This window comes from Clarias gariepinus, chromosome 12 (assembly GCF_024256425.1).
Source record: "Clarias gariepinus isolate MV-2021 ecotype Netherlands chromosome 12, CGAR_prim_01v2, whole genome shotgun sequence".
Classification (NCBI taxonomy): domain Eukaryota; kingdom Metazoa; phylum Chordata; class Actinopteri; order Siluriformes; family Clariidae; genus Clarias; species Clarias gariepinus.
In genome coordinates this window covers 23,795,372-23,810,946 of record NC_071111.1, presented here as the reverse complement: position 1 = coordinate 23,810,946, position 15,575 = coordinate 23,795,372, and the positions used below count along the sequence as shown (strand labels likewise).

Below are 15,575 nucleotides of genomic sequence, written 5' to 3'. Positions count from 1 at the left end.
AAAAAAAAAAAAAAAAAAAAATCATCTATAATAGGCTTACCGGTACCTTTATATTATTATGAAGACCTGTACACATCATCTATATATGATTTTTAAAATAATTTTTTTTTAATTTGGTTGTAGAACTGCTGAAGAATCAGTTTCTAATGACACAACACAAATCCAGGAATCCCAACCCGCCTCGTGTCAACCTTTCCAGCTGATCGTGGTGGTGGTGTAATGCTGTGGGGAAATCTGATGTTTTTAAGGACAGAGCTTCACAGCATTGTTCCTGACCTCGTACATCCATTTATGGCTTTAATTTACCCATTTTATAATGACTACTGCACCATGTCAGTGTGAATCCAAAAATGTAACACCGAATTCTCTTCACTTGGACTGTAGATGAACAGGAGACCCATAGCAGGGATGTGCAGCTTGAACATCTTGCCGAACTGCATCATGAAGGAAAGTCAGCATGGGTTTGAATCTCAAATTAAATAAATATCATGTTCTTAAAACGGAACTCAGTCAAGGGGTGTTCCTAATAAAGTGACAGAGCAATAGGTTATAAATATAAAAATTTTAAATAATGACCATGCGTTTGACACCTAAGAACTGATTATTTTTTTTTATAATTGTTCTATTACAAAACACATGACAGAAGCAGTTAAATAAAAATAAAAATAAACTTCCAATAATGTGCTTTCACCCATAATTGGTATTCTTCACTTTACAATCATTTAACTAATATACACGACACTGACAGCCACTTGGAAAAATATTCAAACCCCTAATCAAAAAATTAGCCAAATGCTGTATTTAAAAAAAAAAAAAATCCACACACAAACAACCAAAAAATAATAATAATAATTTCTCTCATTCCAAGTTACACATTCTGTATTTGAACCTTTCCAAAAGCAAAGCAACTTTCCAATCTCCTTTCAAATAAATCAAATGAATCTGAAAGAAATACTCACATTTCAGTATATTTATATATATATGACATACAGCAGGAACTAAGCAATCTAAAACACTTTCGGTACAATCTAGATAACCGTCTTCACATGGCACTCGAGCAAGAAACAATGTTGGGTCGTTCAAGTCAAACCGGGACTTGAGATGACATTTCACAAATGGTGAATGAAGGTGTAAAACAAGCACAGTATGATTATGAGACAATATTTTAATGGTGCAAATGTTTTAAAGAAGGCTGTACTTTCTTAGATGATGATCCCGGGCAAGGTGGTTCGAAGCCCACTGCAGTCGTTTCCGTGAACATTCAGCGAGTGGAAAAACCTGAATCCATGAAAAATCTATGAAAAACTTGTGGAAGAGACGCTTCTGTCTGTGGAAACTGTACACACAATCATTCACCAGCACCACTTGCATGTTACAGGAACTTGGCTGGGAGTAAACCTCCGAGTCCTGACCTCGCTCCAAGCCATTCCCACATGTTGGGGCCATTAAAGGAGTTCCTGAGAGGCCGGCCTTTCAGACATGAAGCAGGCAATCTGATGTGTTGAGAAAACGTTCTACCTTGGTATCCAAGCACCAGTGAAACTCTGGGATAAGTGTGTTAGTTTAGCAGAAGATTAAATAGAGAAATAAAGGGAGTTTTTACTGTCAGAACTGCGTTCTGTTATACAGTGCAAGCAAAAGTACCGGTTTGACTTGAACACCCTTGTATTGTATAATATAATACAAAATTTGAATATTTTTAATTCTTGGCGTATAATCAGATTAAGGAATTTAGTCTTGGCAATTAAATAAAAGGTAAAGAGGGGTTATTAATAATGAAAGGTCAGATGTGATAAATCTGCATGCTTTCATAGAAAACAATCCAGAACGTAAAGAAACATTAGACATGAGCTACGCATAACTCTGAAACATAGTAGTGTGGACAAAAACAGCCCTGTGCTCCCTAATAAGGCCTTGAATACTTACACTGCGTCGGTTATTTCTCCTTTCCTGTGCCGCTTTTTTAACTTCTTCATCCACTCTCATCATTAACACAGTCCTGAACACTTTTCCAAGTGGCTAGCTGGACGAGTTTCCCCCAAAACAAGGTGTAAAAGCGGATAAAATAATAACATACTGTAATAACGTGTGTAGTTTTGCTTGATCTGGTACATACAAGTCCGAAACCAACAAGAGAGCAAGTTTAATAAAACTTTTGATTAGGTAATGATGAATTCGAAAGGGTGACGATGAAGACAGAAAGACAGAAAGCTCAGCAAGTACTAATGATGGGTACAGCGGACGTCGGGGTTCAGTGTGCAGGTTTAAGTTATTAAATAACGGGGACTTTACTTTCTTTAAGCGTTTTGAGTAAAAGAAAAATGGAAAATCAACCCAACATGTACAACAACAACAACAACAGGAACATCAACAACAACAAAAAAAAGCTTAGAAAATCAGATCTTAGTGCGTGCTCAAATATTTAGAAAGAGCTTATGTGTACGTGGGGGAGAGAGAGAGAGACACACAGAGAAAGAGATCTCAGTTAACAAGTAACTGATAAGATCCATTAGATGCTGTATTCCAACTTTGCAGTCAACAGGAAAACTAATCACTGCTGAAGCCATCAGTGTTACAGAGCAGAGTGCGCGAGAGATGGAGGAAGAGTACCAGTACTTTTGAAGAAAGAGAGAGAGAAAGAGAGAGAGAGAGGAGGGGGGGGGGTGAGCGCAGTGTCCTAGCCTGATGAACAGCACCCTCCGGCTGCAGCAGCGGCTTGTGGTTCGTCGTCGATGATCTGAACGCCTCTCCGCCCCGTGCTCGTGTGGCTCGTCCCGTTTCCCTTGGACCTCTCCTCCGCCTGCGCCGTCTCCATCATTCCTGCACGTTGTGAAAGCATAAAGTATGAGAGTGAAAGCTTTTATCCGATCAAAGTTTTAATCCGATTCATTTTATTCAGTACACGCACAAAACGGACTTCGTTTAATTCAATTTATTATTTATTTATTTAATTTTTATTATATTTTTATCCTGGTTAAATTTATTTTCTATTGTAGTTTTTATTTATTCATATTTATGTCTTATTTATAAGCTTTTATTTTTAAGGTCACGGGCAGTCGTATAAGCATTTCACTGCATTCGTACTGTGTATGACTGTGTATGTGACAAATAAACAAACAAAATTTGAATTTTATTTAAATCTTGTACTAAATCTTGTAAAAGTTTGACCCAAATAAAAACTGCATCACGAAAAAAAGCATAGATATGTTTTTAATTAATGACATGAAAAATTACAAATTAATTTGTGAGTTGTCTTGTAGTTGTTTTGTCAGTTTAACGCGTACACTTAACATCGCAGCCCCTGACATGGGGATAAATCGATTTAGTTATGTATTGCAGTTCTTTCGTGTGGCAATTCATGTTTTGCCACACTGACTACAAAGTATTATAATTTTTTTTTTTTTAAAAAACAACAAACAAACAAAAATTATATTTATATACACTACCGCTCAAAAGTTTGGAATCACTTGCAAATTTGTTTGTTTTTGTTTAGTGATTTATTTTCTACAACCTGACTGGGGATTTCAAAACTATGAAATAACACATATGGAATTAAGTAATTATGTAACAACTATAACAGTCAGGTGTAATTTTAAGTTAATTTAGTAATGAAGCTTTACACAGCAGCAGATACATCTCAATATCAACTGTTCAAAGGAAATTATTGTGATCTTGGACGCCTTCAGTATTATTTTACAGGGTAGAAAGGAATAAAAATCAAAAACGACCATGGAGTTAGAAAGTGATCCTACACTTCTGAGCAGTAGTGCATGTTTGCATTATTTACATAATACATATATGTATGCCAAAAGCCTAAATGCATTTGAGGTGGTAGACGGTTGCAGTTCCTCTACAATCCTCCAGATGGTGCTCCAAACTATTCACAGCATACACAGTGTGGTAGGAGCAAATTATTTGCTAAATCTGTTTAGAATTGGAACAAAATCCGGAAAAAATGTTGCTGTACCAACCTTACTACCTTGATTAATTTTATTGACATAGACACGCCCAATATTACGACGTAGAGACAGGATACATTAACATAATATAAATAAAAAGATTATTATAAAAATAATTTTAATACGTAAAAGTAAAGAAGTGTTTTAGACCGAGACTGATTTAGGGTGGCACTAGCTAAACTGTGCTACAGTTCCAGTCCCAAGGATTGACTCATATCCAACCAATCACAGAAGAGACTGGATTCTTGTAACCAATCGTAAAGCAAGATGCGGGATTTGTCAGAGGGTGTACTCTCGCTCTCTCTCTTCAGAAGATGTGAAGAAGGTATATTAATTTGTCATAATCGTGTGCGTTGACTATTTAAAAAAAAAAAAAAAAACATAACAGGTAAAGCTCACATGGCTGGAATGATAAAAAAAATTCGCCCAGTAAAGTCCCAAACGTTGGGGGTGAGGTCCTGGAAAGATGATGCAAATGAAGTAAAAGAGAACAGTTTTAGATGCAAACGGACACGAGGCAGACTGCAGCCGTCAGTCGATCAGAAGGCTGAGACGTATCATTAACCAGACAAACTGCCTACCTCATAACGCGACTGATTGAAAGTCTTGCTCGGGACACTAATATATTTTATACCGACTGAAATGATGCATCTCATCAGGAAATAAACAGCACTTACTTTTACACAAGTCGAGGAACATTTCTTCGATTCCTTTGTTTAATTTAGCTGACGTGTGATAGTGTTTCGCTCCGACTGACTCTGCGTACCTGTGGGAAAAATTTTTTTTAAAGCGCTTTTAAAAATCACTCAAATTAAAATCCTCCTTTAGTTTTGATTTATTAATATTTGTCATGCTTTTTTTAAAAACTATTTTAATACATGACAAATGATATACGTACGACTCAGCCTCTTCCACTGAAACATGTCTTTCTTTTTCCAGATCAATTTTATTACCTAGGAGGAGAAACAAGATCATCATCATCAGAAGTGTCATGGCCACACGAACAGCAATGTTAAACTCTCTCAGAAGACACACACACTATAGCACAAAACTGTACTGCATGTAGTCAAGGGAAAATGACTATAAGATATACTTCCATCAGTGAACACGGTTCATATACAGGTGTATCTTAATAAATTAGAAGATCATCAAATAGTTGATTCATTTCAGTAATTCAATTCAAAAAGTGAAACTCATATTATATAGATTCATTACACTCAGACTAATATACTTTAAGTTCATTTCTTTTAATTTTGATGATTATGGCTTACAGCTAATAAAAATCCAAAATTCAGGATTTTGAGAAAATTTTAATATTACTCAAGACCGATAAAGATTTGGACAGAGACATTGGAAATGTACAGCTCTCTTGGTCGGGGCATCCTCCGCATGAGTTAATGCAGTAATTCAATTCAATTTTATTTGTATAGCGCTTTTAACAATTGTCATTGTCGCAAAGCAGCTTTACACATACAAAAAAAAAAATTTAAGTTTGTATGGAATGTAAGTGTGCATCAATAAAAATAGTAGAAGCTGAGGGCGACAGTGGCAAGGAAAACCTCCCTGAGATGGCAATAGAAAGAAACCTTGAGAGGAACCAGACCCAACAGGGAATCCATCCTCATTCGGGTAAAACAGAAAGCAGGAATTGATCTGCATTCTTACTCTATGTTACGTGGCAGCCAGTTCAGTATAACGTTGATGTTAATTGATGTTATTATGGAGTCCAGTTAGTTGTTGGAGACTCAGGTAGACTTGTAGGAAATACCAGTCCTGAACTATCGAGCAACTGCAGCCAAGTCAAGTCAGCTGTCGACATGAGTCAAGGCCAGAACCGTATTCATGGTGGAGTGGAACCGTCCCCGTCCTCAGATACCAGGCGCATCCCAAAAAGACACACATCCATGTGACGAGATCTCCAACCAGAAGCGGGGCACCAGGATGGGTCAGACAGGTCCGGAGGGCAGAGGGAGTCTGGATTAGTGGCAGCTCAGGAACGACATGATGTGTGGAGGCAATCAGTCTGTGTCACTGCTGAGGTGTTATTAAAAGCGGCCTTCCGCTCTTTCGTGTTGTTGGGTCTGGTGTCTCGCATCTTCCTTTTTAAATACCTTTTAGATTTTCTTACTGAAACTTTACGATGATATTCTGATTTACTGAGAAAGCCAATTTTTAGCCAATTTCAAATAGGTGCTGTCATTTTATACAATATGTCATATATAAACAATCCCAGGGAATTAATGTGAAAGCGACACCTCACATAACCAGAGGATATGTAAAGCAGCTGTCTTGTACAGAAATAATCAAGAGAAAATATAAAGTGTGAAAAGAGATGTTGAAGGAAAAGATGAAAAGCAGGTATAAATTCCGAAGCAAGCGTCCCTGAAATGGTAATTCGTTTTTCACTCTTAGTGCTAAACTGATTTTAACCAACCCAACTTTACTTCTTGTTCTCTCACTTGCAAAAAACACCAATAATAATAAAAAAAAAAAAAAACATGGTATGTTTGTTCATAACCATATCAAGCCGAAAAATGTTAAACCAGACCAAGTTTGCAGAGGCCAATAATTTGTAAATCACCCAGAATAAATCATCCAATCTGTGCATCAGAGATCAGCAGACATCATAAACTTAAACACACAGCGCTGGCTCCCGGGGGAATTCCAGCATTGGATTTCTGTGCCAATGTTTGTGCTGGAGTAGATGAGAAGATACGATGATGAGAAGCTAAGAAGATGAATTGTGAGAAAGGGCTACAGGGGTTTTTCTCAATCACATGAGACAGAGTGGGGTGAGGTCATGTGGCAGCTTCCTCGTTACACCATGCACAAGCTCTCCATGCCGTCCTTCAGATTCTTACTTTAATAAAAACATAGAAAGAGTTCATACTGAGAAGGATCCATCACTCACCTACTATACATAAACAGATTTCATTTCCCAACATTTTCCGTAATTCTTTCACCCAGTTTTTAACCTGAAAAATATAAAAAGGAAAAACAAACACTCGTATCAGTAATGACATACTGACTGGAAATCCCTTGTCTGCTTTTTTTCCCCCTTCCTATTATGGTGTCGACATGAAAGCAGCTCAATTTAAAAGTTCATAGCGTCTTTATTTTTCCACTAGATGTAACAGACATCACAGTGTCTAATACAGAAAAGAGTTTAAAAAGAAAAAAAGAAACAGTCACTTCATATTACTCTTATGATAAACATGTGGGTGTGTGTTCATGTGAGCGATCATTCATGTGTGGGGAAATTGGGAAAGAAGTGAAGTGTTTAAAGTTTTCTAGCTATAACGCTACAAATATGATCATATTTTTAGTCTCCTGCTTCGTTGGACAAAATCTGACACTGACTTGATTAGTCAGGTCTCAGCTAAATGAATGAATCTACAAAACAAATAATTGTTTGTGAAGCAAAAAGTAATTAAAATGGATTAGCTTGTTAGTAGTCCAACAGTAGCGATGATGAACGCTTCATTGCGCAATTTTCTTACTTTAAACAATATATATATATAGCTTTAACTCATCTCATTGGAAAAGTCATTGAGGCAGTGTCCTGCTTTTGGTTCACGTTTATGGAAAAAAATTCTCTCTTCCTGTAGATTAAAATATATACTGTTATATAAAGACATCTGTACAAGTATTAATCGAGAAAAATAAAGAATATACATGAGAATTTACAGTTCCTTATCACAGTGAACAAGTTTCTACCGCAGAAAAGATTCAGTTCATGAAAGTCTAACACTAATACACCCTCTCTGATAAACACCTGGCAGCGATTATAGCCTTACTATCAAGATTCTAAATCACCGCAGATTAAACCTTTTTGTTTTATATGTAAATCATTCATGTGTGTAGAGTCTGTAGATAATTTGAATATAAAAACAACCGGTTGTGAAATTTAAACATTATAATATTATGAATGTCACAGGAGTGAGAGTGAAAAACTGGGGAACGAAAGTGAAAAAACTGTAGAGCAAGAGAAAAAAAAAAACTGAGTGAGAGTTAAAAAAAAATTTGAGGAGTGAGAGTAAAAAAAAAAACTGAGCAACGAGTAAAAAAAGGAAACTGAGGCGCGAAAGTTAAATCAGAAAACTGAGGCGCGAGAGTTAAATCAGAAAACTGAGGCGCGAGAGTTAAATAAAACAGGTGCGAGAGTTAAATAAAACAGGCGCGAGAGTTAAATAAAACTGAGAAGTGACTTTAAAAAAAACTGAGGCGTGAGTTAAGGGTTTTTTTTGCTTTCAATGTTTTTTGGTTTGCAATTATTTTTATTTACTTTGAATACATTTATTTTTTATTCTTATACTTTTTCTTTAGTCTTTTTTAGTCACAAATCTAATTACAAGTTACAAGTCTAATCCCAGTATATAGATTGCCTTGCAATAAGCAAGAACAATCTATATACTGGGAAAAATTGCAAATTTTCTATAAAACTGAATTCAAACATTATAACAGCATTAACCTTCACTTATTTACCTCAATAATTTGTACATTCCTGTTAAAGGTCTTTGTGTGAGACTGGCATCTCTTCTTAATTTACATCTGACAAGCCTTTACATTTGAAGACAAAACTTGCATTCATAAAAAATGTCCTTTGCCATGTCTGCTGGTGTCAGTGCTAACTCTACTGTAGTAACAGTTTCAGAGCTGGGAAGTGGAATTTAACACAAGAGGAGTGACACACTCTCTGAAACGTCACGGCAACAGAGGACCAAATATGTGTCTCTTTGATCTTACAGAAACAGAACCTCACCTTCTGGAAGGAATCTTCATCAGTGATGTCATAGACTAAAATGGCTCCGTTGGAGTCTCTGTAGTAAATCGGCCCGAGTGCGTGGAAACGTTCCTGCCCAGCTGTGTCCTGTAAGTGTTGTACACGTTCTCAGTGAGAAGTCAAAGTGTCACATAACCACCAACAAATGATGGAACTTTTTTTTTTTTTAACTCTCTTGATTACAAACATCTTAATGTACATATTTCTAATAAATAAAGCTTTTTCATGAAAGTCTAGATCATATCAGATTAAGATGACATGGCTTGATTTTTAAATTTCCATTTTATAAAACCAAGAAACACAAATTTTTCTTCAGTTTAAATTTACAAACACTTCACCTGGAAACTCTGGTAAAGTACAGATTTTTACAGTCGCTCCATTTCAGCCGTTGAGCCGGTAATGTTGTGTTCTCAGAATTTAAATCTGAATATAAAACTGACTTTAAAACCTTAAAGCCGCAGAATGTATGTTCATGTGACTTCAAAACCTCTGAATAAGGCTTACCATTTTAAGCGCTGTAGATTTTAAAGTGTAGTGACACATTTTAACATAACTGTTTCCTCAACAGAGTCAAATGTCTTCCACTGTTTTTGCTCATATGAACTAGGGATTTGTTTATTCGTTCTAGATGGTCGAGAAGCTTTGATTCTCCTTTATTTAAGCTTTGTACGCTTCAGTTTTCTACCAGATATTGACTTGATATTGATGATGTGTGCATCACGTTCTTCCCCTCTCTTTCTACCCAGATGCACCAATCACAGTACAAGCTTTATGCTCATTTTATCCTATAAAAACTTTCCACAGACCTTAACCAGTAGGATAAATGTTCGCATGTCACAGTCTGTGTTTCAGATTCAACAAACCAATATTTCTAAGTTGATTAAACTAAACTTAATACATGTATACACAGTATAACTCATTTAAAAGTAGGAAGTTTTACTTTGTTTATATTTGATGCTGTTTTGTCACTGTATAAATGGGGATAAACATCAATAACTCAGATTTAGGAATAAAATCTTGAGCTGACTTCTATCGCGGTGGTATTTTTACGCTCCTCATTTATTCTTTCGAGAATGAAGCATTTACTGCGTTGTGGAAAAATATTAACAAATACCAATCAGTTTTTAAATTGTATCTTGAGGCAACTTTTTGCAGCCTGTCACAGTACAACATTTGCTACCATTTATTTCATTTTTAACTACATCATTCAATTTATTTTAATATAAATAAGTATGAGATGGCATATCTTTTATATAAGTCATACATTTTATAATATATAATCAGCTTCAATGAACTGAACCATTTGTTGTGTAAAATGAATGAATACATACAGGCCAAATTCAGACAAATTAAGATAAAATAGTGGACCGAACTCAAATCTGATCTCATCTCTATTTAACTTTGAATTAGGACAGAAAACAATTTGGACAGAACAAGTGCAATAGGAAAACATTTGACCCGATGAACCCGAAACCTGTCGCATGGAAGGAATTCAGGTGCCTTTAATTCCCTCATGTCACTCACACACACACTATTTAAAGAGACACTTACCCATATAGCCAGATTGACTCTCTTGCCTGTGATGTTGAGCTTTTTTGTAAGGAATGATGCCTAAAAAAAAAGAAGACAGATCACATTTCTCAGTATTGTACTAATTGCAGTACTAACAGGCCTTAGAGCTCAGGTGTAGTGAAATAGAGAAAGCTGAAGAACCAGTCAGATAAATGTTCTCATGTCACATTAGAAAAGAGTGAAATTACATTGATAAAATCTCAGGTGTGGGATTTATCATTACTAAATAAATAAATAAATGTATTCAAATGTTAGTTTTTGTGAAGCCAGCATCGGGACACGTCTCACATCGTGTCATGGCTTTAGTGCATCATCTCATTGCCTAATTATAACTGTTGAATACTGAAAGCGCTAAATTTAGATTAGGTTATTTTTATGTTTTGCAAGCCTTCGCCTGTTTAAAATAACTGTTCAAAACAGTTAACCGTGGATTGTTTTCGTCCTTACTTCATTCTTTTTCGGCTTTTAGTCTCGTTTTATCTGCTGATCCGACTCAATTCACGTCTTTCCATGTCCAAACACCCGAATCGCCCTGTGGTGCTGAAATACACTCCCCTATTACACACCCTACACCACTTCCTCTAAAGATTTGTTCTTCTGGTCGACATCGGGTAGGATAATTATTATGCAATGTTCAGAACCAGTTGAGTACGGGGGGAACCAGTTGATCAGATAAAAGGTTACGAGCAGTGATTTGTAGAGCTACTCAACAGGTAATAAGGGTGTTTGAGAGTCAAACCTGGACTTTAGGTTGAGCAGAATAACAATACAATTATGCGAGTGAAAACTGCCATTACTTCTCTATCTAATCCCCTGCTGCAAGTTACTGCTGCAACGATACAGTTTCCCTTTGGGATTAATAAAGTACTCTATCCATCTACTCATCTATGTATCCAAGGTAGAAAGCTTTCTCAGAACTCCTTAAATGACACCAGCATGTGGTAACAGCTTAAAATGGATCAAGTTGTGTTGGTGAATGATTGTGTGTACACTTCTCACAGACATATGTGTCAGCTCTGCAATTCGAAGACGAGTTATTCTCTGATTTTTAAGTATCGTTCCACATGTTAAGCGCAGTGGGCTGTGAGCCACCTCATCTAGCATCGTCATTCACTGAACATACAGTCTTCTTTAACATGTTTGTGCCATTCAGTTGTTTTGTTATGACTAAGAGTCTCATCATTGTACTGTGCTTGACGTCTTCTGTAAATGTCAATCGCCTTTACACCTTCATTCAAAAAAAAAAAAGATTAATCATGAGACCCGGTTTGACTTGACAACACGCCCATCTTTTCAGGTTGACGTAGTTATGCAATAGTCGCCCAGAAATTACTTATGATTCACCTGAGTGGTCATTGTTATCTGAAAAATTACATCATTGAGGCAACCTACACACACTTACATTCCCAATCATAGCTATCTGGAGGCCCGCGTTAGCCTACAGCGTGCGTCTTTGAACTGTAGGAGGGATCCAGATTACCCAGGGGGAAACCCAAACCACACACACCCAATAAGCAATAAGGTCTGCATATTGAATCATTCTGTATTTTTAAACCTAAAGACCTGTTCTATACTGAACTGATACGGGGCGCCATTTGTTGAGAATCAAAGGCAGGAAGATGCGTATGAGACAGTCAGTCAGTGGACAGCCTGTCTGTCATGTCCTCTACCGAAACAAGAGAACGCGCTGCTCATTGGACGACCCACTGAGTGTGTGAGAAAAATAAAGGCAAAGATTCAGAATCTTTATAGCATTTGTGTGATCAGTTCCCACGCTCAAGGTGAAATGATTTAGTCTTAAGTCTTAATTGGGGGTGTGTAATACCTGATGCTGGTAAAAAAAATAATAATGTTCAAAGCCTTTAGGATTACATTTTAGAAAAAATTAAAAGAAAATGAGAAGAAAGAAGCTTTTTTTTTTTTATATATATATGATGTATTTGGTAAAATAGGGGTAAGTGTAACATATGTCTAACCTGCCTTGCTGTGTCGCTAGCTTACAAAACATTATTTCTTACAATTTCTTACATAACACAAATTTTATTTCAGATCAAGTCTTTAATGCCATAACGTTTGCGGGACACTGAAGGGGACTTCTCCCAAGACGTCATACACACTAGAGCGCCTGCCCGAGGGGTAGATTAACCGAAATAACTGTGATTATTTTTTACTACAAAACTAATAAATAATACTTACAAAACTATAAATAATACTCATGTTCTTTACAAATTTTAAGTTGAAACAGTGTATACATGGATGTACTATAGAATGGGAAAATACCATACAAGTCAAATCGAGACTTGTGAGAAACTCCCATATTTCTGTTTTACGGAGTTGGCAACCCTAACGGACTCTGTGTTTACTGTAGAAAACTTCTGGGGAAAGAAAATCGAAATTGAAACATATCTACAGGAAACTTTTGCACGTGTCTGTGCCTGTGTGTGCATATGTGTGTGTATGTATGAGGCAACTTCTCCTCTAAAATAAGCTAGAGGTCGAAGGTATAAAGTCCTTCCCTGAATTCTAACAGAGACATAGCAAGTCTTACATAAAACCTACACTAGGTACAAGTGTAGATTTTATCACAAATATTAACCTGCTCGAAATTCTGTTCTTTAGTCGACACACCACCCTCTTCTAATGTGTTTGTAGGTAACATAAAGATAAACAGGGAAGCAGGAACTTTGTGCTCAGTCGGTATAAACAGTTAAAGGAAAAACTCCCTTTTTATAATGTAAACAGCATGCTAATTCTTGTAAATGAGAAAACTGGGAAGGAATATCCAAATCATTATCAGAGCGTTACCTGTCACTCTACGACAAGCTAAACTATATGTAGAAATGTATACGGCCAAAAGCCTGCAATGATGTTGTATGAACATACATATACTTTAATGATGATGTATCCAAACACATATACAGGCAGTCCCCGACATTCGAGTTTAAAATTTCTGTAGATATGAACAGACTGCGATTTCTACGAATATTCGCAGATGCAAACAAATCACGGACATAGCTCAATGAAACAGTTTCAATGAATCAGTCTGGGAGTACGATGATAGAAATTGCTGTCCTGTAAAGCTGTCCTGATGGAGAATAATCCTAATTTTGGAAAATCCTTGATAAAACAGATAACACATTGGGAAACAGCTCTGAGACAAAGGGGCAAAGATTTAGTGTCAAAGGCGTTTAAACCTCACTTTGTCGGACTTAAGAACAAATCCGACTTACAAACGTGCTCCTGGAACGGAACTCGTTCGTAAGCCGGGGACTACTTGTACTTCAATATGACATCGCACCCAAATACGTACAAATACAACAATTTAGAGTTGGTCTCCCTTTTGCAGCTATAACAGCTTACACTTACTCTTCTTGGAAGGCTGTCCACAAGATTTGGGAGGGGTTTTTGTGTACATTCATTCTGTAGAGCATTTATGAAATCAGGACACGAAGTCCTGGCTCACAATCTCCGTTCCAGTTCATCCCAAAGCTGCTCGACGGGGTCGAGGTCAGGGCTGCCTGTGTCAACATCTTTATCGAACTACGTCTTTATAGTGCACAGTCATGATGTCATAAAAAAGGGCCTTGTCCGAGATATCTCAGTATGCTGAAGCATTAAGACTGCCCTTCACTGGGGATTGACTGAAACACCTGAATCTAATAATTAACAAATGGACCTTTTGTCCATATATTTTAGCTTAGGGTGAAAACACCAGCAGCAGTCTGAGCATGCGCAGTGAGTGTGAACACACAGGAAGCTGAGACACACTCACACACTCTGCAGTAAGGTAGTAAGTATGCTAGCTAGGTTGAAACGCAGTGTGTGTGTGTTAGTTACCTGCAGGGTCGTGATGTGTTTGTCGTTGAACTTGTTTTCACAATAGCGGAGGACTAGAGAGGTCTTCCCCACGCAGCCTTCCCCTAACAACACCACCTTAAACGAGAAGGTTCTGTGAACATTACTGCCGCCAGCAGCCGCCATGGTGGAGAGAAAGAGAGAGAGAGAAATCCTTCTTCAACTTCAGCACAGAAAACTCAACCGTCTCCTCTTCTCCTGTTGTTTACATTAGATATCTACGTCCAGAAAATATCCAATTCCATAAAAAAAAGCGGCGTCGTAAATCCCCCTACTGACTTTATTCTTAAAAAAGAAAAGAAATGAGACAGAGGGAGGTGAAGTAAATAATATTTCCGCCTGTCTGAGCCTCTGTGCTGCTGAGCCAGTCTAATGGCGTCCTCTGCTACGTCACGCTCCGTGAGTCATATGACCAAACGGCTGCCGCTCGAGCCCTGTGACGTGACGTCAGCGCTTACCTCAGGGCTCCGTTCGGCTCTGTGTCGCCATAAATAAAGTGCGAGTTGTTATAAACGTGTGCGTTTTACATTCTAATTATTCCGTTCATTTCAATTCAGTTAAATGTATTTATTCGTCTTTTGGCTGCTACTGTTAGGGGGCGCTAGAGTGTGCCATTCCTCTCCATCGGGTTTTTAGGGTGTCTAGAGTGATACATTTAAAACAATATTGTTGCCTAAACTGATACATTTAAAACAGTATTTTTGCCTAGACTGATACATTTAAAACAATATTGTTGCCTAAACTGATACATTTAAAACAGTATTTTTGCCTAGACTGATACATTTAAAACAGTATTTTTGCCTAAATTGATACATTTAAAACAGTATTTTTGCCTAGACTGAAACATTTAAAACGGTACTGGTGCCTAAACTGATACTTTTAAAACGGTACTGGTGCCTAAACTGATACTTTTAAACAGGACTGATTCCCAAACCGATACTTTTAAAACAGTACTGATGCCTAAACTGATACTGTACTTTTAAAACTAAAGCGATACTTTTAAAATGGTACAGGTCTCTTAACTTTAAATGAACTTGCTTGAAAAGGTGGATAACATTTAAGAATGCCTTTTATTTAAAAAAAAAAAGGAAATAAACAATATATTAAAAGTTAAAAGTATACATAAATATAAGTAAATACAAAACAACAAATTTACATACTAATAACTTGTACACACAATAACAGTGGTACATTAGTATATAAAGGCCCTGCCTCATGAATTTTCATCTTAAGAACTGAAATTTTGCTGGAAATTCGCCTCATCATGCATCAAAGTAAGAGAGTGAAGAAACCAAACCGAACAGCAGCTTATTCACGCGTGCGTCCAGGAGTTCTTGCTAATAATGTTATCAAGAATGGTAGCAAGAAGAGAATGGAGCCGCTGTCAGTTTTGTTTTTAAAGCAGG

The 15,575-nt window shown here is 36.9% G+C and overlaps 1 protein-coding gene across 1 annotated transcript; it reads right to left on the bottom strand.

The window, feature by feature from the left end:
• Window positions 1-1,893: 1,893 nt before the first annotated feature.
• Window positions 1,894-14,567, bottom strand: rab21 (RAB21, member RAS oncogene family). Its single transcript, XM_053508581.1, has 7 exons — window positions 14,152-14,567; window positions 10,294-10,353; window positions 8,722-8,829; window positions 6,871-6,934; window positions 4,858-4,912; window positions 4,637-4,725; window positions 1,894-2,820 (listed from the first exon to the last, which is right to left on the bottom strand). The coding sequence occupies exons 1-7, from the start codon at window positions 14,293-14,295 to the stop codon at window positions 2,678-2,680; spliced, it is 663 nt and encodes a 220-aa protein (XP_053364556.1). The 5' UTR covers window positions 14,296-14,567; the 3' UTR covers window positions 1,894-2,677.
• Between the last annotated feature and the right edge of the window lie 1,008 nt (window positions 14,568-15,575).

Excerpts from the sequence above, each read along its gene's own strand:
- rab21 (XM_053508581.1), bottom strand. The coding sequence starts at position 14,295 with ATGGCGGCTGCTGGCGGCAGTAATGTTCACAGAACCTTCTCGTTTAAG. Across the intron at positions 4,913-6,870 it reads AATCTGTTTATGTATAGTAG|GTAATAAAATTGATCTGGAA; the intron begins GTGAGTGATGGA and ends TTCTCCTCCTAG. Across the intron at positions 2,821-4,636 it reads GTTCCTCGACTTGTGTAAAA|GAATGATGGAGACGGCGCAG; the intron begins GTAAGTGCTGTT and ends CACAACGTGCAG.